The sequence below is a fragment of the Ostrinia furnacalis genome, unplaced genomic scaffold, assembly GCF_004193835.3.
Source record: "Ostrinia furnacalis isolate ACB-3 unplaced genomic scaffold, ASM419383v2 OfSCF1110, whole genome shotgun sequence".
Taxonomy (NCBI): Eukaryota; Metazoa; Arthropoda; class Insecta; order Lepidoptera; family Crambidae; genus Ostrinia; species Ostrinia furnacalis.
Genome location: NW_021131349.1, coordinates 716474 through 740738, shown reverse-complemented (window position 1 = coordinate 740738; position 24265 = coordinate 716474). Strand labels below are relative to the sequence as shown.

Below are 24265 nucleotides of genomic sequence, written 5' to 3'. Positions count from 1 at the left end.
GAAAGTATCTTGAGGAGATTTTTAGCCAATAGGCATACTCGAAAATGACATTTATCATCGAATAGTATAAAGTCGCAGGCAAAGAGAACCTTGTTGCGTCGTATCCCGAAATGCACCAATGAAATTGCGAAATGTGGCCCAAATCCATGACGTCATTATTTCCACGTTGGAAGTTGTTGGGAGATGTCATGTCCTAAATTATTTTGTAAACTAAAATAAAGTAAACAAAATAATGTCTCTAATACATTAAAATCATAACACAGTGCAGTTTTAAAACAAAAACAAAGTGCGGTAATCAAATGGAATTATTTATGATGGACTTTGTGCGGTACTTCGCAGATAAAAAATGACGCTTGCTAACGACGATATGAACAGGATCTTGGATTATCTTACAAGAAATGACCACGAATTATTGGACGGCTTGAACAATAAGATGGAAAACTTTCAGCAGGACGGCTTAATGGTTAGTATTTTCACTGTCTTGAGATCTCGGTGACTGTCGCTATCAATTGATAAGCTATCACAACGTAGAGGCTATCTGGTAATTTTGGCCCAGTTAGCAAAACAAGCGTTTTGTCTGGCGGGCAAAGAAGTAATAGAGTGATCGTATCGTCGGCTGGACCCCGTTGAACAGCTTTCGTGCTCACGCTCGTACTTTTACCGTTATACGTTCATTTCGAGTAGTGAACGGCCGCGGTTCGCTCGCCGACGCCTCTCACTTCGAGTGCAGTAAATATTCCCGGTGTTTTCCTTATCTAATTAGCTAATTGTTAGTCCGTGTAGGGGTTTGCCCGAGCAAGGTAGTCGTGTTCAGTCCCGACAGTGCGTCAGCGCGAGTCATCGCGAGCCCGGCTCTCTGTGTAAACATCATCATTTATCGCTACTTTGCCAGCTAGGCACCATGCGGTCGGTGCTCTTGCCATATGCCATGTAAAACTTTGGTGTGAACATTGAATTTATAAACAGAACATTATTTTGTGAACTCAACGGACCATTTGGATTGCAGTTTGACATTCTCCAGTGATTTGTCTATGTCAAAATAACATAAATAAGTGATTCCCTGATGTTATTTGTGTTGATGTAACATCAATGCAATCGTGAAGTGTTCAAAATGGATAAAAAACTAGATTTGTTATCACTGTTGGAGGTAATTTTGATTATTGATAATTAGTAGTTATTTTTACTATTTATATCCGCATTATTACAGTTATATTGCAACCTTGTATGGCTTATTTAGACAGTAACTTAATCCTATATTTAATTTTATTGATAATTTTATTAAGTGACAATGTTTATCATTATTATCACATGAAATAGTCTCAAAGCGGAAGCCTACAAACAGATATTATCTGATAAGACTAATATATTATCATTGTTATGTAAAACTGTAGTATAATTACTGCAGTTAAAACAAATTTAACCAAATTTAAAGTTGAACCGAGAACCCCTTTCTCTTCATATTGTTTAGAGTAAAAGTCTAGAAATGAAAGTAACACTCATTTAACACATCTTATTTTTTGTTACTCATCACTTAGTATCATTTATGAAATCTGAGTTAGGTATTCCTGAATCAAAACAGATGGGATGGGATACTCAATGAATAATATATTTTCAGTATTTTTTTTTAGAGGAAGTTTATACCTATTGTGGTATCTTTCTTTACACATTACTTATGATGATAATGTTAGTGGTGATTATTAATACCTATTTATTTAGTAATATTTCATCAGTTTTTGTTATTTACACTAATTTGCTATTAATTAGGTAATTACATAATAGACAATTAATGACAATGCCCAGAACGCTGAATTTTTTACCTTTAAATACCATGCATGTCGACACTGCATAAGAAACTAAGAATTTTTATGACTGTATGATAAATTTGATGTAGTTTACAGATTTGTCTTTCCTAATTAAATTATTGTAAATGTAATCAAATACTTTGATGCATGCATAAATGTAATTAGTTTGTGTCAGATGCAAACATGATGTATTACAATATTATGTTATGTAATAACTGATATACGATATCAAATTTTTCATAAATGTCATCATTTCAGTCGGACTCCTGGCCGGCTTCCGACGATTTTCTGGAGAACATCTTCTCCCTGGACCAGGGGTCGTTGAACTTTCTTGAGGAGTCTATGCCAGATTTCGGTCTTGGTCCGGACAATTTATCGAAGCCATCTGAAGGGCTGAGCAGCTCATCCTCAGACAGTGGACTCTCCAGCGACCAGGCAGAATTGTGAGTTTCTTGCTTTATTTATACATGTAAATTTAAGTACCATGTCCTCCTCATCAATGTCTATAGAATTCATAATGCTACTTGCCTATAAAGAGCGCGTTTTCAAATACAATGAAGCCATAGATTTATTCATCAATTAATTATGAAAAAATATGCCATATCACATTGGATTAACCAATTGAAAAATACATAAATCTCATATTAAATTACTATAATTACTCAATATTTTTAAACATGTTCAATTCATTTTTGAAACTGCAATAGCAAATTAAAAAATGAAAGTTAATACAGGCTCTCACTGAGTATTAGATTAGCGAATATCCTTTCAAGATCACGCGCGATTGACAGACAATGTTCTTAATATTTCGTAATCAATCACATACTGGTTTGGTGACGGCATTATGAAAGCGGGCATACAAGAGTCATGTCAAAAGTGGAGCACTGCTTATCGTTGTTTCGGTCGAGTTTACAATTTTATCGCCTCCTGCTTTCGCGATGCACTTCGGTGTATGGCCACAGTTTGTTGATAAATCAGACGCTTCTGCTAAACCTTTAGGTAATGAGGGACCATTTTACCAAATTTCTGTCTTGTCAGGGACCACCTCATAATCGATCAAAAGTAAACCAGTTTGACTGCAAAAATCAGTTAAAAGTGGTTTTGACCACCAGTGGTCCGCGGACCACCGGTTAAGAACCACTGTGCTAAACGGATGCTGTTCGACAAATAACTACACTTTGATATACTGACTTTGACCTAATCCTACAAGCTCGGTACAGAAGTTAATTCTTGGCTCCGAACTCCTCCAATTTTCTCCTGATTAAATTGCCAAATTCGCTAGACAATCTCAAAGTCAGTTTAACTTTACTACGGGACTAACTTAGACTACACGTATTGGATATTGGCGGTCAAGCCCCTATCCTGTTCCTGGCTACACAGGAACAGTTGCAGTGGGAACCAACAGTGGGAATAAATAGTCCCGTTTTAGGCATGTATCGGCTCGAAACGGTACCTAATCAAATTCACCGTTAGTAGATAGATAGATAGATAAAACGTTTATTTGCATAACAGAAACACACATTACAAACAGAAAGTACCAAAAGTAGGACAAAATAGTACCCTCAGGACAATATGACATGGTATGGTAAGACAGATATAAAAAGAAAAAAAAATCATTATGACATACAATATAGGTACACACTTTATACAGAAATGTGTGTCGCAGCAATGCAAAACGGCAATAGCTCAGTAATTGGTTTACTTAAAAGCAAACCACTGATTTTCAGCTATAGCCTAAGGACGAAAGAACGCGCGTAACACGTCAACGTGACGGTTGGGGTGTGGTGAGTTACGTACGTTAGTACGCGGACAGGTAACTGACGCTTCTTAACTTTAATTGACCTGAGGCTATTGAACAAAACGAAGACTTCAAATAACTTTTCAATTCTCGTACCGATGAGGCTGAATTTGTCAGTGTACATCTTTGACCTCGTTGTACCTACCTACTCTAGAATAAGAAAACAGGCTATAAATGAACATTTATTCTGATGAAGCGTGTTTAAATGGAAAATATTCCTGACTGATGCCTGACTTGATCTTGTAAAACATTAAATTCAGTTCAGGACGACTTTAATTTAATCTTGACCAACCGACCTTAAATCTATCTAGGATACTGTAGATATAGATGTAATCAGAAGAAGATATAAACAAAACAAGATAATAATGAAGACTCCGACTAAATGGTCAGCGTTAAAAGTTTGAAAGTTCGCCTTTACAGACTAGTTAACACAGTAGTCGCTTGTTTAAGATGGTTACCACAACAGTTACGCGATGTCGATAATGACGGGCACTTCTGAAACCTTTGTCACTTCGAATTCGAATTAAAAACTATCCGGCATGCAAGAAATCACGTGCGCGCACATGCTTCGAATGCTGATGCCTCAAATGCTGAGCAAACAGAAGTTATGCGCTAAGGCCACGGACATCGAGGTGTTCGACCTCTAATGATGACAGATTTGCATAAACTAGAGAAAACCGTGGCGTCTCTATGAGTCACAAACTCTTAAAATCTCAGCGTCGTAAACTAAGAACTATTTGCCCAAGCTAATGAACTGTCGGAATCCACTTCTAATGAATTTACTTGGTCGTTAATAGTCAGCAATTTGAGTCGTGAAGCAGCGAACATTCTGATATAATTACGTGTGTTTATGTAATCATCGTTACCGGTTGTGATATTACCAGTCGAGTTATGTCTCATGCTTTGTCTTTTGAAAAGATTTGTAGGCACAGAGCAGAGCTAATTCGATATGTATAATATCGATAACTTTCCCCTTTTACTTAGTCATTTGATTACATGGCATATTACGAAGCATTTCGTAAGTATTAGGTTCATTAGTAGAGTATTTGAACGTATATACCTGTCTTTGTTTTGGAAATATGCCGTTATCGATCGCAAAAAACGCGTTACTGACATCGTTCGTTTCAGCCGAAAGACGTCCACTGCTGGACAAAGGCCTCCCCCAAGGATTTCCACAAAGACCGGTCCTGCGCCGCTTGCATCCAGGTACTTCCCGCGACCTTTACCAGATCGTCGGTCCACCTAGTGGGAGGCCTGCCCACGCTACGTCTTCCAGCTCGTGGTCGCCACTCAAGAACTTTCCTGCCCCAGCGGCCATCAGCTCTTCGAGCTATGTGCCCCGCCCACTGCCACTTGATTTTAGCGATTCTGCGGGCTATGTCAGTCACTCTGGTTCTCCTACGGATCTCCTCATTTCTGATTCGATCACGCAGGGAAACTCCGAGCATAGCACGCTCCATCGCTCTTTGGGTGACCTTGAGCCTTCTTATGAGGCCCATAGTAAGCGACCACGTCTCAGAGCCATACACCATCACTGGCAACACACACTGGTCAAATACTTTTGTCTTGAGACACTGCGGTATTTCGGACGTGAGAATTTCGCGAAGCTTCCCGAACGCTGCCCAGCCGAGTTGGATTCGACGATTAACCTCTTTCTCGAAGTTGGACCTACCTAACTGGACTGTTTGTCCCAGGTATACATAAGCCGATACTGAGCAGCATCTTCAGAGGACTGCAGAACCAAGTTTCGTCTCTCTTCCATAAGTTTATTGGTGAGGTCAGAGATCTTTTTGGTTCCTTTTGGACGACGGGTTTTAAAGAACTTAGACCCAGTCGTTTGGACAATTTCCACGAACCTGTCATTGTATTCGTCCACATTTTCGCAGTCTCCTAGGCATTCGAAACGATTTTGCAACTCGAGCTGAAAGCTTTCGGGGTTTTGGAGTTGGATGGGCGCTGGGCGGAGCGTAGACTTCATCAGTCGACGCCTCTCGAGCTTGGGTCTGATATTCAATGTGCCTCTTACCATTCGGTGATCGCTTCCTGTTTTGACCGAGTTGATCACAGAGACATCATTGAATATATGCTTCTTCGTCGACAAGATGAAGTCGATCTCATTTTTTATAGCGCCATTGGGATGCAGCCATGTCCACTTTCGCTGTTTTGGCTTCCTGAAGAAGGAGTTCATCATAAAGAGGCCCTCCCTCTCCATAAAGCCAGCCAGCAGTTGGCCACGTGCGTTCCTCTCTCCATACCCAAATTGCCCCACTTTCAGCTCATTATCGCTTCGTCTACCCAGCTTCGCGTTGAAGTCCCCCATCACAACGGTAAAATGGGACCGGGAGCTATGTATGGCTCTGGAAATATCCTCATACATAGTCTCCACTTCGTCGTCGGGGTGTTCCGTGGTCGGTGCGTATACCTGTATGACCTTCAGCGAATACCGTTTGGTGATTCTGAGTATAAGGTACGCTACCCTCGCCGAAACACTCTCGATCTGGACCACGTTGTTGACAAGGGACTTGTGGACGATAAACCCGACACCACCCTGGGACTGCTGGTCGCCCTCCCGGAAATAGAGCAGGTTTCCGGATTTCAGGATTATGGTGTCCTCCCCCTCTCTTCGGACTTCGCATAATCCTACGATATCCCACCGCAACCTGCTCAGTTCTTCCTCGAGTTCGGCGAGCCTCACGTCAGTCCGCAGCGTGCGAGTGTTAAATGTTGCCAGGGCCAGAGGTCGTCGGGGTTGGTAGCCTGTCGGTACCCGGTGATTCTTAGCACCCCTCGCCCCACCGTTACCGTGACCGCTACCGTGGCCCGGGATAGTGGGGCCGCCGGGGACTAGGGGCCGTGTTTTTTTGTTCCTCTCCATGGGGGGGGATTTGCCTTAATCGCCACGCTTGGCAGGCGGGTTGGCGATCGCAGTTTTTTATAAGGTTTCGCACGCAGACGCTGCTGCCCGTCCGGTGCTGCAGGGATTTTGTCGCCTCTTACGACACGCCTCCTGTTGGCGGTGGGGAAGAGTAACTGACATCATCCTAAAGTTATTTTTGAGGGTTCATTGACAATGCGTGACTCAAAAGAAATCGAAAGCACGCACCTTCTTTGTGTCTAAATTTTAATAGCAGGTCAACACTCATTTAAAGCTCTCGCAAAACCCATCAGTAGAGTGAGTCCACGTCAGTTAAATGTTACAAACCAGCCGTGTCCGTGACTCACGTTCAGGCATGATGCAACTGCTTTGCATCATAAGTAACTTTGACTAGCGACCGATTTTGTTTCGGTACGGTTTATATTCCAGTCTGCAATCCTCAGGCTATCAAACAAGTAGGGCACGAAGTTGTTGTTTCAATTCTAGTTCGTATTTGTATTGTTACAAGCGCAGCATTCGTTTCAACTGTCCAAGTCGATGCAGTTCGGGTTAGGCTGGATTTAACAAGTGTGAATATAATTTAGTGAGTCGTAATGTCAGAGTGTATAATTTTTCAGTTGAATTTTACACGTGTGAGTGTATAATTGGTTAATTTCTTAAACAACTAGTTACTCAGGTTTTAGAAGAAACAATTAAATTATCAAACTGCCAATCGACTCCTCTTTGAAGTGACTGCTCAATCCTTTAAAAAGGTATACTTACTGTAGCTCGTTCGTTACCAAAACGGGTCATTCGAGACATACCTGTACTTTCGATAAAGTCAAGGCCCCAGAGTTCCGTAATCCGTGGCGGTAACTCAACGTTGATGTGTTTTGCGTCAGTATTGTTGAAGCCATTGTAGCTGTTTTCGCCCTTTTTCAGTCGCCTATATTATACTTCTTCTTCCGGCTATCCTTGTATTGGTATTTCCTGAACAGTCACGATGTTCTTGGATACTTTAATTTGCACAACTTAAAACCGATTTTAAGATTTTGTCAACAAAATCACTTTTTGTTTAAGGCGTTATTCCTATTAGGTTTTTCTTTTTGTATTCCATTAGCTTTTCTTTATTCTAATTGATCCTATGTAGCCTCTTCAATTGCAGAGTCTACAAACTGATTGAGTCAATCAGCGCAATGAAGTGATTTGCCTCCTAATAAAAAAACTCCGTTAGAAAGCCTAAATGCGTGCGGTGGATGTTGAAATTATGATCATTAAAAAATACATTCACGCATGAGCTTAGCGTTAACGTGAGAAAAGATACGTATAGTCACCGCCAGTAACATCTGTCTTTGTAAGTAAATGAAATAGACTTCAGAGGACTGGTATTTTTTATCAGAGATTAAACCGTGTCAGGATGTCTCAGAATAAGTAAGAAGCACAGACAATTACTCGCAGTTCCGTACCAAAAACTTTGGAGGACACCGTTAGGTTTTAGTAAGCCCTGTCCCTCTGGCAGGGAGAGCCTTACATAACCCACTGGTTCCCCCGAACTAGTGGTCATGCAATTTCATGCATTTCCTGACAAAAAAGGTACATAATATTGCTTTAATTCTTCTTATTTTGTTTATGGCCAGGTATTGCTTTACGTTGCAATCAACGATGATAAGTTACTTGCTTACTAACTTTTCCTGATATCATTCTGGACATATACAACTCGGTGTCAATGATTTGGCTTTATTTAATTTTGTTAGAAAAATTGGTATTTGTCTTAACGTGGACGTAACTATACAACCTTGTACTAGCGAAGATGACACAAACATTTGACTAGAGCAAATAGTAATGTTGACAGAAAAGTAAAACATACTCCTGAAGCATTTATCGAGTATTTATTTCCTCGACGCGGTCAACACGTGTATTTTACTTAACCCATAACAAGATACTCGTAGTTTGCGTGTGCGAGTAAATCAACTTTGTCGTGGACTGATGCCCTTTCCGTAACCTTCACTGTATCACTTTCCTTAGGTTGTTATCCTTTCTTCAGGGCTGCGTCATTATGTTCTTTTTTATTTACCTTTATATCTCTTCATTGGAGTTTATTAACATTGAAGTAATCTTTCCTTTTTCTTGCGCAAGCCACCTAGCTATACAGGGTGTTAGGTAAATGGGTATATGAGCCGACACTAGCCCATTTTAACATGGTCATAATTTTTTAATTGATATCTTCATTTTAATTATTTTATTTTTCATACAAATCGGATTTTATAAAATTTATTTTGTATGAAAATTAAAAAAATAAAATGATGATATCAAATTTCTGTCTGAACCATACCATTTATATGACCATGTTAACATGGGCTAGTGTCGGCTAATATACCCATTTACCTAACACCCTGTAGATCTAGCGTTTAACCACAGTATAACTCAGTCAGTGCCTGAGGTGAGGAAGCTGGGAGCGGCATGGCAGTGTGTTTTAATTGTTACGTCAAATGTCAAGACTTCAGATTTGTATACTCTGTCACGTCATAATATTATGTCAAAATCGCCCCTCCTGTGCCGCTCCCGGCTTATTCATTCAAAAAGTTCATTAATCCCTGTTATATTAGGATTTTATTTTTAACGTAATGGGGATTAAGGAACTTTTTAGTTCATTATTCCCCATTATAAGCTCCTATTGGCGTTAACGGGGATTAGTGAACAAAAAGTTCACTAATCTCTGTTAACGGGGATTGTCAACGGGGAATAGTGGAATAAGCCCTGCTCCCATACCTCAGGTACTGACTGAGATATGCGCTAGAACTTCTATGGAAATGCAATGTCATTACGTTTGGCTTTCTAGTCTATTCATAGACAATGCATTCGTTATTATCTGTATCGATTGACCTGAATAAAATTATGCCTAGGTGAGCGCTATGGCTATTTTAGTTGCATTTCAGTTGTAAAAGAGATATAAGCGGACTTATTTTATGATTATGTGATTTTATTATTCATACCTTGTCCGTGTCGACGACAATTTTATCTCAGGCCTTTGTACTCTGTGACATGACATCAAACTACACATTTTTTATTTCAAAATAGGTCTTATTGCCATCACATAAGTTGTCACCGAGTTTAGTTTAAGTGCCCGTAGTACTTTGATTGTCTACAGACGGACAATGCTAAACTCATTAAAGAGAATATAAACAGTCTCCCTTAGCTATAAATAGCGTCACTATAATAGCTGACACGATTGCAATGAACTACATAGTCAGGTACATAATTAGAGAAATGGTCGCACCCGCCGGTTCGGAGCGATGTTAAAATATTTAGTGCAATCAGGTCAAGTTAAAACATCTTTTTTGTCTGCAGCGCACTGTGTTGCAGAACTAGCAGTGTTAAAACCGGTTAAGTGCGAGTTTACCTCAAGTAGATGTAGGGTTTCGTATCACATTTTTTACAGTGTGACTCATTGGTCAAAAAGGATTGATTCTACTGCTCAAATGCAACCATTTTCCCAAGAAAAAGACATTCAAATCTTAAAGAAAATGCTGACCTTTTAAATTCATACAAATTCTATTCAGTATTCACTCATTATGGGGACATCGGTTTTTTTTTGTTTTTTGAGAATTTGGATAATTTTCCTGTAGGAAAGTTTGCACATTAGAATCTATCCTTTTCGTTTGATCACTTACCAATGGGTCACATCGTAGTATACTATCTACTTGTTACTAATACTATAGCTATAGTTTTCCTTTAAATACTATGTAATGAGCTGTATCCATTTACATCTTTCTTTGGGCCACAAAACTGCATTTTTGTACCACATTTCAAATTGTGTTAGCAATTAGCATACCTATCTCTGAATTAGATTGTAAACTTTTACAGAACTCTAAAATATAACAGTATATCTAAAACAAATAAAGAAATGTTCGCGATGAAAGTGCGCATCATTTTTGTTGTCTTTTGTTTGGTTATCAATGGGTTGATCGATCAGATTTAATGTAATGTAAGTCACGAAGCAACAACGGTACATTTTAAAGGCAGACTGAAGACCGGTCTTTGTGTAAGAATCAATGAATAAAGTATTATACACACCCGCGTCCAGTTGGAAAGTATGGGTTTTAATTTGAGGCTGTAAGATGTATTCTACTTTAACGATAATAGAAATTACTTTAACGATACTTCAAAAGATATTTCGGAGATTCTTGTCTTCTCGAAATCTAAATTATTTTGACCAATATTTTGATTGCTTGCGCAAATAATTGCGTGCTAGACCTATAAAGGTCTAGCACGGGAGGGGTGATTATGATGACGTGACCGAGCATAAAGTCTCGCTGACGTTTGACGTTACAAAACCACCCCCGTGACGCTCCCATAGCTCAGCCACTGGTAGACATAGGGTTGCCAGGTCCATAAACACAAAAGCCGGACCTGTGCTTCATTTGGCCGGACATTTTACCCTAAAAATCGGACATATGACGAGGGGGGGTGCAATTAGTGAGCTCGCGAGTGAGAACTATCTTCATCGGTTGCCTAACGCGCAACGTCCTGATGCGTGCTAACTATGTCCGGCTTTATCCGGACGCCTGGCAATAACCCTAGCTAGACCTACGTCAGGTACGTATCGTGTCTACAAAACACAGGTAGCCCTGCCGATGGATTGACAGGTCTGTCCTTGGCAGATATGGATTTTAGAGTTGTTAACATGACCGTTGCATGCGCCGTTATTGTTGGTTGTTTGTTTCCAATGCGAGTGATAATAGGATTCAAATTAAAAACTGTATAGGGGAGTTTGAGTTTTCTTTTGTTGCATTCATCAAATTATCTTTTGTCTGTTGTTTCTCATCAAGAACCATCAAACGTCATCGAGATTTAAATAAACTTAATGCACAACACGGTACACTATTGTAAATATTGTAATCCGTCCCACAAGGGAGCGCTCTACATTGAATTGAATCAACTTATACAATCCTTTTAATCAATACAAAGCAGATAACAATAACAGAACTGCAACGTCAGTATGGAAACCGTGGAAAGCACAAACATGCACAAGAGGTTATTGTTTAAAGAGCACTTTGTATTTTTGAAGCGAAAGAATTCCATATCGCATACGAAGCGGGTGCAGGCAGATTCGTAAGCGTATTGGAATTCGAATGCTTCAAGAATACATCCCCAGAAACAGTATGCTAAATTGTAAACCTTAAAAACCCGTGCATGATGTAAGTATTCATAAAATTGTGTAGGAAACTAGCTTTAAGGCTGCGATATGATACATATTTAATATTGATAAAAGATTGTAGTTTCACCAAAATCTGTCCAACAGTTTTTGCGTGAAGGACTTGCCAACATCCATCCATCATTACAGACTTCCAAGTTTATATTATTACTCACTAATACTGTTACTACTATGAAAGTATAGAAGTTGATTTCTTTTTACAACTTCGTGGAAACGGTAAACGAGTTTGGTTGGATTTTTCCACGGGTATGGTTCAAAACATGGCACACCATGTAAACAGCCCGTGCTTTTAATGTGCAAACCACACAACTGTCGACGAAAAAAATTAATAAAAAAATCCTTTATTTTCGATAATGATACTTGTTATTGTCTGATAAAGAACACTTTAAACCGGAGTACGACCGATAAGTGGTGCGGATCGCCCCAAGACCCGTTCAAACAATGCGTTCCGATTCAATTCAGACATTTCTCCACAACAAATGAACAATAAGTGGTCAATAAGTTACTGATACCCATTTTAAAGACGCTTGATTAGTTGTAAACCTTCGGCAGATATGTTTTAGAATCGATAGAATTTCGATTCGCATGCGAAATGCTTTTGTTGCGACTGTTTTACGATGTGGTGCATCAAATATCTTCAATTGCTTGTGTTACTTACATAATCTATGGCATTTATATTGACCGGCATAGATATAACAACAAATATGTTGCATAAACCAATATACATTTATGTTAGTAGGTTTATGTATTCTGAGATGCGGGTTTTTATGTACTTCTATGATTGTTCATCTAAATAGGTCGACCTAAGTTCTTTTGCTGTATCTGTCTGTCTATTATGTAAGAATCTTTGTATACCAACAAGAATTTGAATTTCATAACAAATAAAGTGGACTCAAACTATTACATTCTGCTTATACATCCAATATTATTGAGACCAATGATCATATTGATCATACTCTAACAGTCAATTTCTTTCCAGCGACTTCGAACAGCAGCTCTCGCCATTCCTGATCCAGAACTCGTGCGATGAAGACCAGGGCTCCACCTCGGGCCTCGAGCCTACCAGTCCAGGGAACGCCCAGGATGTCGTCATCCAAGACACCAGCGACGCGTCGAACAGTTCTTCAGAGGTGGTGGAAGAAGCGTTTGACATGGCGGACTTTGAGCAGAACGTGGTCCCGGGATTCATCAACACTACATTCCACAGCTCGGGTATGTTGTTTTGGAATTTCCAGCCTTTGAATAGCTTTCGGTGAGAACCGGCAGGGCTACAAACGCCGTTTACGGAAATTCGGATCACACCATCCCTTTCACTCAAAGCGAGATGCAGGTATTTGCGATAGAGACAGATAGACCTAATACAAAGAACGTTTTACCACAGAATAATAATAAGTACTACGTACAGAAGTTTTACTTCGCGAAGGTATTTAAAAAAATGTATGCTCAATGTCATTAACAATGTGGTGTAATTTAGCCTGTCTCAAGAGTCAAGCACGATTTTGTTGACAAACGTCAGTGATCGGCACTGCGCCGAAGCTATAGAGCTGACTTCGGTAAAATGATGTGACGTGAGGTGCCAAACTGCGGAAAATGGCGGAGGAAATACATGATTTAGCATGAATTATCATGAATAATATTAACTACTTATTTACCTCTCAGTGTTTTGAGGCAACTTAAAAAAGTACATTCTGTGTTTTTATTATTATTTAGGCAGTTAAATACTGCACAGTATTTAGTGCACCATTTTCTTTATTTTCTTCCATCATACACAAGAATACGCGCGTGCGTGAGTAAATGTTCGCTCGTATGTGAGGCCTTGTCGAATAGTATCCTGTAGGTGGGCCATCGTACGTGTTTTGTTTTCGATGTAAACTCGCGGAGATGAACAGGCCTGGTTTTACCCAGACTTCTGTGGTGGGGATCAAGATTCACCTTGGCCTAGAGCCTATGCGTTGGTGTAGCACGTGTCCGTGGTAATAGGAGCTGTTTTTTTATACACACTGTAAAAGACTCGAACAAAGATTGAACGGACACAGCATTCTTAACATCACTTTACTTTGCAATCAAAAAAAGATGTCATATGACTAAAGTCCGTTACAAATAAGGAAAACAAAACCTGGAAATGCGTACACAAGCTCTGTGAGTTCCATCATCTATCATACAGCTAATAATATCCTGTTCTACCATTTTTTTTTCTTATAATGATAATGGTGTCAATGTATTTCGTATATTGATTACAGTAAGGTACGCTATTCCTCGTAAATGGCATTGTTAAATAACACCGCAATTAGCTAATAACCTTAAATAACCAGTGTTCAACAGCATAATACAATGTCAGTTCTGACGTCGTCAAAATCGGATTATGAAGACACTTGAAATAATTACAACTGGCTTATGTAACTTGAAACTTCTAATTGAGTTAGCGTCCGCTATTTCGTAATCGAAAAGAAATGGGAGCGAGTCAAGTAAACAGTATTGTAAACCTTCGAAATAACTTTTATTAAACGAGCACGACTCATTATCGAATTATTTATCTAAATTGTTATCAGTATTGAATATGTGGCCTTCGAATTTGAATCTACAGTGAATCATTTATAAGTAACAATTGAGTAAATATTCAATGAATAAATGAAATGGAATAACTATTTCAACATGTCGCCAAACGAAAAAAAGCATGATATTGTAACTTGGTATTTTTAATGATCACGTTTTTGTATGTTATAACTTAAAAACGGACTTAATGTTACAAATAAACAGCATTATAAAGATTATTTTAATGTTTTATCTTATCAAGTCTATCGCCTTCAAATAGGACGCTACTAATGTTATGTTATGTGTTATGTCGATTTATTAGTTCTTGATTTTACTTGACGACTGTCTACTACCGGAATGCCACATTCCTAGTTACTGTAGGTTCGAATCCTGTGATGTTGATTATGGCTTTCGCGGTAATACCTTCAATGTTCATTATTTCATTGCCTATTTTTGTTTTGTCCAATTTGAGAAACGGTTACCGATTTTGATGGGATAGACTAAAATCCACGCAGATGAAGCTGCTGATAGAAGCAATTTACTTAAAAAACTTATTTTTATTTTATCTGTTGATTCGTCTACAAACACAATAGAGCCTAAATTGTGTAAGTCGCAAAGCACTAAACATGTTGTTTGTCCGTAGGCAAAACCGGTCGCAAGCGCCGCCTCTCCCAAACACCTCAAGTGGTCGTTCAACCGAAAGTTCAAAAACCCTCAGTAAAAGTAGCCGCGAGCACCGTCCAGAAACCTCAACTGGTTGTGAAGGCCCAACCGCAGAAACCCTTGAAGGTTGCCAACATCCAAGTCCTGAATCCGCAGACCAAGGTGTACTCGAAACCGGTGGAGACTGTAGCTCCTCAACGAAGGGTTATTCGCGTAGCACCAATGGCGGGCAACCCTCGGTCGATCCTTCTCCCTGTCACCATCAAGGACATGAAAGACCTGAAGTCCATTAAGATCATCAACGCAGCGGATCTCAAGAATGCGTCGAACATCAAACTGGCAGCGGCCAATCTGCTGTCGCAGAGCAAAATGCAGGACATCAAAGTTGAATCCAGGAGCGACTATGAATACGACCACGGAGGCAATAATTGCGGTGAGTTTTTTAGTTTGTTCACGAAGATTTTTGTTTCTATGACGAATCATATTAAATGTGTTATAATATGCCATGCATTCAAATTAAAATTAGTATTTTACGGTGTGAGTGAGGCAGTATCAATTTCAACATTGTTTTAAATAGAATACTTAGGTAAACGGGATATTTATTTGTAAATGAATTATCTGACTGACACTACATTATATTCATGGGTTAAATTTCCTGTTCAAATTCGGATCACAACAAGGATAATTTTAACTTAAATACTGTTCACACAAGATTCGCTGCGTGATTTGTTTCAAAGGTTTTATTTGAGTCTAGCCTATTCTTCATTAAGGCGATTAGTGTCCTCAATCCGCGCCAAATGGGCATTTTGTAAAGCCTACTCCTCTTTTACTGCTGGACAGAAATAGTTGAAAAAAATATATGTTATACAACAGTTCAAGGACTACATTTGTGACGTTTGAATTTTCGCTACGTCTCTTTGTTTTGGATTAAAAAAATAAATACGGGACATCGATTTTTTACTTAAATTCCCTACTCCTCCAAAACGGCTATGTTAATTTAAAAGATTTTTGCACGAATAGATTGGGAATTCTTTAATCTTTAAATGACACGTTGCGTTTTTCAATCGAACATTACTTTCATTCATAAATTTTACTTTTGATAAATTCCGAACGTTTTGCTGTTGAGGGGGCCTTCGCGGGGTGCGGGCGGCAGTCGGCCGCTGGCCTTCAGACGGGGAGGTTGTGTCACTCGCTACAAACTGACATTAGCGATCAAAATGAATTTTTTCTTTGGCTAAGTTGCACCACCTGACGTGACCTAACTTTGACCGTAGCTTTGGCGATAACCGGTGTTTTTTGTATGGAGTTAGACAGACTTTTGACGCTTGTCAAAGTTGAAGTAAGATGGTGCAACCCAGCTTTTGTTCGACAATAGATTTTATGTCAGAATTGTTCATAGAGTACGTGCAGTCAGATTTGTCATCTAGCCTAGTTGTCGTCAGGAAGTTGGTCTAACTAATTCAGCTTGCAACTAATTCAGCTTGCAAGATTCCACCCGAACAAACATTTATGTAATTACCTACATACATCATAAATTGCAAGCTAAATAAAAGCTTGTAATAAAGTCGGGTTTGTTCAAATTTCGAGAACGACTGAACCGACAAAAGCATTAGAAAATTTACGAAAAATAAAATAAAATTTTATCCCGTACAAAATGTTCATGGATTTTGTTATTTTTATTAAATACCTTTACGCCTGAGTTAAATGAGACCGACATCAAGGTTCATCAATTTAAGTTTAAAATAATAGGCAGTAATGTATGAAGAAAGAGCTTCTATTCTGTATCTACCTATGCCCGTGTATTTTTGATCGGTGTCAAATCGGAGTTTTTGGTGCGGGGTACGCGGGTGTTGCTCGCGGCGTGAAGGTCAAACGCCCAAGGTCATTGAGGACTCTAATCGCCTTAAATGGCATTTATAGTCTCTAAACATCGTATTGTAAGCATCAAAGTTTCATTCACCCCGCGCTTTGATTGGTCGCAATTGCCCGAATTTAGGCCCGAGCCTTTCGTTTCATACCACAGAATGGTTATCGCCTACAAATCAATTTATTTCGTAACTCTTATGTAAATTAATAGCGAGTTCCTTCAAAATTGATGGTTTTCTACATAAAACTGGTTGCCGGGCCGGTTTAGCGTGGCTATCACAAATTCGCGATGCCGGCGCACGGAACGTGACAAACACCACGTGTTCTTGGCATACTACGCGATATTACTAAGTAGTACGTTAAACTATACTATACTGCGCATTTCGCTATCTGTTTTCCTATACATACTATAAAGAACTTCTGATACTGAGAATTATTTTTTCAGATTTTATGATAGATATTGATTTAATCTGTGGAGAAAAATAATATGACAATTACCGGGTACATAGGAATTCCCAAGATATATGTATTGTAAATTACTTTTAAATGTTTATCATAACATCTTTAATGTGATTCAAGTTATCACATTTTGTTGAAAATTAAAACAATTATTATCAAAACATTTGAGCATATTTGGGCTATTTATTAAGAATAGCTTAGAAACATTTATCTTTTATTTCGATTTCAAAATGTATGTAATGCATAGAAGTATATCTCCTATTATTTTATATTTTAAGCATCTTTAATTATGTATTATGATGTCGACGGTGAATTTTATCAATTCCTACCTATGTAACACTTTCTTAAACTTTGATTTTGAGATAAACAAACAAACCACAAATTCCTATATCACCAGAAATCCCACAATGTAACCCAACAATAATAATATTAACTTGAAGGTTTTCCTCATCGCAAATATAACTTTTAGATGACTCAGGCAGCGAGAGGAGCGAGGAAGACGATGACAAGGACAGCCAGATCAACGACGGAAAGAACGGGTATCCCCGTCTCGTTCTAACCGCCGAGGAGAGGCGACTGTTGGCGAAGGAGGGCATATCGCTGCCGACCAGCTATCCTCTGACCAAGCATGAGGAGAGGGAACTCAAGAGGATCAGGCGCAAGATTAGGAATAAAATCTCTGCTCAGGACTCCAGGAAACGCAAGAAGGAATACGTCGACGGGCTTGAGGATAGGTAATTTTCCTTTTTTGTATAAAACTATTGTATTGTATACGTCAAATGTTCGTGACATCTGAAGTAGTCAAAAAGTTCGCAACACGTCTTTGTTACAATTGGAATAAGGTTGGTTTTGGGCTCTTTGGGTGTCACGAACTATGCGACATAACCTGCAGAATAGTAAAACTCGAGTAGCAGTAGTCGGTGCATAATGCACTTTGCTTGTGGAATGAGTGAAGGTCGCTGTGGCAAGAAAAACGTGTCTCAAGAGCAAAGATTTCCCTGATATCACGCTTGCCACTTCTTTCTAAGCACTAGAGATGGGCCGACTAGTCGCCGACTAGTCGGGAAAGCCGACTATTCGGCATCATTTGTAGTCGGCCGACTAGTGACGACTATGCAATTTGAAAACCGATTAGTCGGCTAGTCGGTTAGTCGGCAAAGACCATTGATAGTCGGCCCATCACTACTAAGTACATAGTCTTTTGCGTCTTTCTAATTATTTTTTAATTCAAAAACCAAATTAGATCAACAGCGAAAAAATCTAATCACATCACAATATGTCTCAATGCCAATATGTATTTTCCTTTACCTAACCTAATTCTTTTGCGTCAATAAATAAAAAAAATGTGAAAAATACAGGTTTAGACGAAGTCTCAAGGCCCAATAATCGATTTAATTACCATGTTCTAAATGTTAAATGGATCCACGTGGTGAATATTATTATTTGACTGTCTACTTCATTAAACCCTAGAAACGTTTTGCTAATAAGCCATTGCAAACCTTATTGGCTCGACATAAGGTCGAAAAACACTGAAGTCTTTCAAATTATTGTCTTAGCAAAGTTTGAAAAAAAAAAAGATGTCTTGTTCCTTATTGAAAGTTGTTTTTAAAATGCCTTTAATCCTATCTATACTAAAGGAGACAAACCAATGAATTGATAACGATAGGTACCCTATAATTAAATTAAATGCACTTTTTTCCATTAATAATCTAAAAATTTAATTGGTATTTCAAATAAAATTTAATAATTGCAAAATTAAGGACTCCTGGCACTTGAGTTTACACACATAATGGATATTATTACATATTTAAATTAATGATTTACCTTTATAAAATTTAATGTATGTATAACAACTACCTACTTATCTAATTATTTCATACTAATTGTTGCAGAGTAAAACAATGTACAGCGGACAACCAGACTCTAATCAGGAGGATAAAGATTCTACAGTCGCAGAACCAGTCTCTGACAGCCCAACTCAAGAGATTACAGGTACGTTACTAATACAGGGTGTGTGTATTTTTCATGAAAGCACAAAGCTAGGCTAAAAGAATATACAGTGTGGCTGGAGCAATGACGTTCAAAGCTTGAACGATTATTTATGTTGGTATCTAATTCGCGTGATCTAAGATTTTTTCGAGTTTTAGAATGTTTAGTGTTTTATAGTCATTTTGACAAAAAGTTTGAATAGTGCAATTCATTTTTGACATTTAAGATGTTTCAAACAATAATATCAAGCATTTATCATATTTAATACGCTATGTAGTCAGCAATATTGACAAAAACATTGTAAAACTACATTTTTAACATCACAAGAAAATATTTGTTTAAGTTTAACTTTCAACGCTTCTCCAGTCACTCTGTATATTGCTCTATTATCAATGGCATTGAACTAACACTGGAATAAAATTGTTTTTTCCTACTAACATTGCATTCACGGACCCGCACGCTGCAGTTTGGCCCAAACCACATAGTTGGGGTAAGGCCACCTGCTTTTCATTTAAATCATTGTATACACAAGGGCGGAGACGACAGTAAATTAACTCCTTGATAGGCGTTTTGAATCTATCCATAATTATGACAAATGAACCAATTTAATGAGAAATTAAACTGTTGAATGTTTTTTACACGAAGACTTGATAACTTTACGTATACTTACTTAATTTTATTTACTGTCGTCTGCTATTTCCCTGGTAATAGGCTGAATTTTTCAAATATGCTTGGTTTATCAAATCTTATACCAGAAAAAAAAAACTTTTTTTAAAAGTATAAAATAAACCCAGAACTTTTTAAACCAGGCACATTATCAACTTTCACCCTGTATTGGCTTGCTTAAATTACTGTTATAATAATGTTTTTGATATAGTTGCTAGAGTTATACAGCTAAAACCATGACGTTATATTTCAATTAAATTGTCTTGTAAAAAGTGCCGTTGTAAATTCGCTAGCCTATAACTTGCAAATTAATTAAACGATATCGTTAACACGCATGCCTTGAATTATAATACCTTACTTACGATTTGGTAAACACGCTAGAAACGTACAAATAGCAACTCTATTGCAATTCTATAAAGTCTAATTTAAGACTGATATTTGCGTAGAATTAGAGCCGGCATGCGTATTTCTTATCAAGCAATATTTATTCGACCTTTAAGACAGAAATGTGATAAGAAATTATGTAGGCAATGTGCTACAAAATATCGTATCGTTGCTAGGTGTTTAATATGCATTGAAAATACGATTAAAACGTTTTACAGCACTCTCCTTCATGAAAGGTCACGCTTTTGTAAGTGATAAGTAATAATTACATAGGTATTTAAGAAAATACACTTCTTATTATGTTCAAAAGACTTTTTTTTTTACTTAAGTTGTTGTTGGGTATTAGTAAAGTATAATGAGTCAGTTTAAGCAAATGAAAAATATGTTTACACTGTAATAAAACTGTGTAATTATGTTAAATTTTATATTGTCTGACATAAAATGAATGATAAATGTAAATGACAATATGGATTCCACCTACCTGGCTCACACTTATCTGAAAGTGCCTTACAAAGGACCTATGTACTTCATTGTATGTAAGATACTTCTTATTGCACACATCACAAAACTGACAATTAATAGGAATACGAACTTAATCGTCAGGAATCAATCTCCAGACACTGTTGTCCCCTAGACACGTTATAAAACCTGACAGTTGTAATTCCGAAATCGTTTCGCTCCGCTGATTTTTTGTAGTTACTTCGCTCCGTGAACCATTTCCAAATTAAAACTCATGTTTTGTAACTTGTCTAGGGACACTAAGGCTGGGTTGCACCATCTTACTTTGACTTTAACAAACGTCAAAAGTCTGTCAAAATACATACAAAATACACAGGTTGTTGTTGTAGTTACGGTCAAAGTTAGGTGGTGCAATTCAGCCTAAGAAATAATTTGTGTAAATGTGCTTTTTATAAGATACAACCAGAAAATAAATGCATTTTTAACCGTAATTAACTATCCCGTTTCCCCCCAGAACGTCCTCACCGGCGTAACCGGCGGTTCCACCGGCAAGTCCGCTCAGCCGGCCACATGCCTGCTAGTTCTGCTGCTATCCGTGGCGCTAGTAGCGCTGCCGTCTATGCGCGAAGAGATGCGCCCGCGCAACGACCAGCCGTCCGCCGCGCCCGCGCTCACACGCGCTCTGCTCGCCGCCAACAGTGAGTATTCTTATTGTTCTACCCTCATGCTTGCTAGTTTTACCACAGAACAATAATAAGTACTTCGTACAGAAGATTTTCCTCGCGAAGGTATTTAAAAAAAAGTATGCTCAATGTCGTTAACTGGTGTAATTTAGCTTGTCTCAAGAGTCGAGCACCATTTTGTTGACAAACGTCAGTGATCGGTACTGCGCCGAAGCCATAGGGCTGACTTCGGTAAAATGATGTGTGACCTGTGAGGTGCCAAACTGCGGAAAATGGCGGAGGAAATACATGAATAAGCATGAATTATATTTTGTGTTTCTACATATTATTATTCAAGCAGTTAAATACTGCACAGTATTACACCACCGTTTTTTTTTACTTTCCATCATACATATTTTTATTGTCTTTACAATGCAAATTGGTAAAGAATACACGTGCGTGCATTAGTTAGAATGAGTATTCTTGGTCTACCTTCGTGCCTGCTAGTTCTTCTATCCGTGGCAGTGGTGGCGCTGTCGTCCTGCGCTTAAATATGACAACAGCATGGATTTAAGTTCTTAAATTGAAGAAATCAAGAAATGTACTTTTTTCGAGTAACAGACGTAAACGTTGAAAGTTCAATCTATTCTGCGTCTTATTCGCTAGCATATACCTTTGAAACTTCTAAAAAGTAAAATAATGTTAAATGAACTTTCCCTAAATTATTTCCTTATCGGCGTCACAGAACAATGAAATGCGTTGCCCTTTAATATTATCACTATCTAATTCTGATAAGTAGGTTTTATCGCGTTTCTTTTTTTGCGATTGTGTCGCATCGCATTGCTTTCAAATAGTAGACGATACGATCAGGATAATGGCGGAAAATGTGTTGATTCACTAAACGAATGACTCACCGTCTCACGAAATCGGACTCATGTTGAGTAACGCAATGAAATTGGTTTCACATTGAGATTCATAAAAAATCTGTCGTCACGCGATTTTTGATGAAAGTAATACACTTTTATCAGGCTTCAGCAAAAAAATTACTGCAACAAATCGACAAAAAGTCGCTTTCATAACATCCGAGTTGAGAGCATCGCTAACTCGCGAAATGCATGACTTCACACTGTCCAGTTATGTAAGCCGAATTTTAGTTGGGTACTTATCTTGAACGAAGAGAGTTGGTAAATAAAACTAATTATAGTCGTGATTATGGCTGATCTCGTCAGAAGTTGCAATCAATTAAACATTATCATTATTTAAATGTAGACCGTCGACCCTATTTTCGCGAGAAATCTATACAATAATCGACATTTTAGTAATCATTTTAATATAATAGAGATAATATACCTACTACACTACGAATTATATTTTTGTAACTGATAACCTCAAACGTATTTTTATCTGTAATATTTTTTATTATGTAACGTCTTTCACGAAATTTAGCACAATCTTTCTCAGACGTTTTAACCTCTCGTATTTTACTCGTACTTGGAAACTTCATAAGTGTACGAATATTGTTACATAACTAAGTGTATGTTGCCTTTCAATAAATTAAAAATTTTTTTTTATTTATTTCACAGAGAATGCCTTGGATGAGACCGTCATCGACGACGGCGAATTCAACATGGAAGAGCTGATCACATTCAACCGCCCACACTCCGACCACGACTACCAAGTTGTCAAGACGCTGGAGGCCCCCAAGGCACCGGGGGGCTACGTCGACCTGCCCATAGACGAAGACTGGCCCCCCAACCTCAAGAAACGCATGAAAAAGCTCGAGTTCGACTACGAGGACGGCAGGGACTACCTGCCGCCGATCGTCAAGGAGGAAAACTACGAAAACGTGTACAAAGCCGAGTCCAAAATGAGACCAGAGGACGACGCGCTCAACATCGAAAACAATCTCCTCACGAATACCATCATATCGACCGGCAGAAAACTCGGCGAATTGCTCGACGTGTTCCCGCCAATACCGGTCAAAAACGAGGACATCGTCATTGAGGAGATCTCAGACTATGACACGCGAAACATCACCGAAGTCAAGAGCTTCGTAGTCAACGGCACTCTGAACGAGTTCTAAATTCCTTAGTAGCACAGATTTCTATATTTTTTATTTCTATATCTTTTCTTGTTAAATCTTCTTTTCAGATGAATATTTTATTATTATTTTACAAATGACTGTCATTAGTTACGATGAAATTATTCCTTCATTTTAGCCTGTGGATGCATCTACTCCTATATGGAGTAGCGCCTTTTATTTTAAGAAACGAGTTTTATTATATTATTGGAAACCGTGATGAATGATTTTATATATTTAGGTTAAGTATTATTTTGAGCGGCGTTTGATATTAAAATGTCAGGTTTAGGAATGAAAGTTGTTAAGTATTTATTTGAGACTTCAAAATTAATATATTGTCTGATAAAATAATATAATAATTTTTACAGATCATGCTTTGTTACGCAATCTAGATTAAGTTATTTTTTAAGCATTTTCGTGTTACTACTTGGTGCAATTATGTATAAGTCTGCACTGTCTTCAGTGTTAGCTAGTTCTGTTAAGTATTCCATAGATTTATTAGTTCTTGTTCCTTTCACACATATTACTTAGGAATTTGCTTCAGGCCGTTGTCTTCGGAACTTTGAATATGGATTGGAAAGCTAGTTCGAATAAACTGTGTATGGAATATTTGTCTTTCAATTAACCCATTTTCCAATATTTTAAGAAAGCATTGCCTTAGCATGTCTCAAGATAGTTTAGCAAGAAATTATGGTGTAAAGTGAAAAAAAAGTGTAAAGCACTCTCATCTCGTAAATATACTGCTCATAATGTAATTTGTGTATCTTTGGTGTAACAACATCAAGTAAAGGGCAGTTACAATAAAAAATAAAACGATTTTCTTATAATAAGCTTTA

General features: G+C 38.1%; 1 protein-coding gene across 4 annotated transcripts; it reads left to right on the top strand.

Annotated features, from left to right (window-relative positions):
• Positions 1-155: 155 nt before the first annotated feature.
• On the top strand, positions 156-24036 carry LOC114351232 (uncharacterized). 4 transcript variants are annotated; one of them, XM_028302356.1, is made up of 9 exons: positions 162-270; positions 378-463; positions 2061-2245; positions 12649-12881; positions 14845-15297; positions 17659-17923; positions 19082-19181; positions 21202-21385; positions 22933-24036. In XM_028302356.1, exons 2-9 carry the CDS (start codon positions 434-436, stop codon positions 23430-23432), a joined length of 1950 nt encoding a protein of 649 aa, XP_028158157.1. In that variant the 5' UTR covers positions 162-270; positions 378-433; the 3' UTR covers positions 23433-24036. The 4 variants fall into 4 exon arrangements, with proteins under 4 accessions (XP_028158154.1, XP_028158157.1, XP_028158156.1 ...); XM_028302355.1 differs by lacking the exon at positions 162-270 and adding an exon at positions 1007-1147 and having other exon boundaries at positions 371-463; XM_028302353.1 differs by having other exon boundaries at positions 156-463.
• The last annotated feature ends 229 nt before the right edge of the window (positions 24037-24265 follow it).

Coding starts and splice junctions, on each gene's coding strand:
- LOC114351232 (XM_028302353.1), top strand. CDS start 347: ATGACGCTTGCTAACGACGATATGAACAGGATCTTGGATTATCTTACA. Junction 17,924..19,081: donor GTCGACGGGCTTGAGGATAG/GTAATTTTCCTT, acceptor TAATTGTTGCAG/AGTAAAACAATGTACAGCGG. Junction 19,182..21,201: donor CCCAACTCAAGAGATTACAG/GTACGTTACTAA, acceptor GTTTCCCCCCAG/AACGTCCTCACCGGCGTAAC.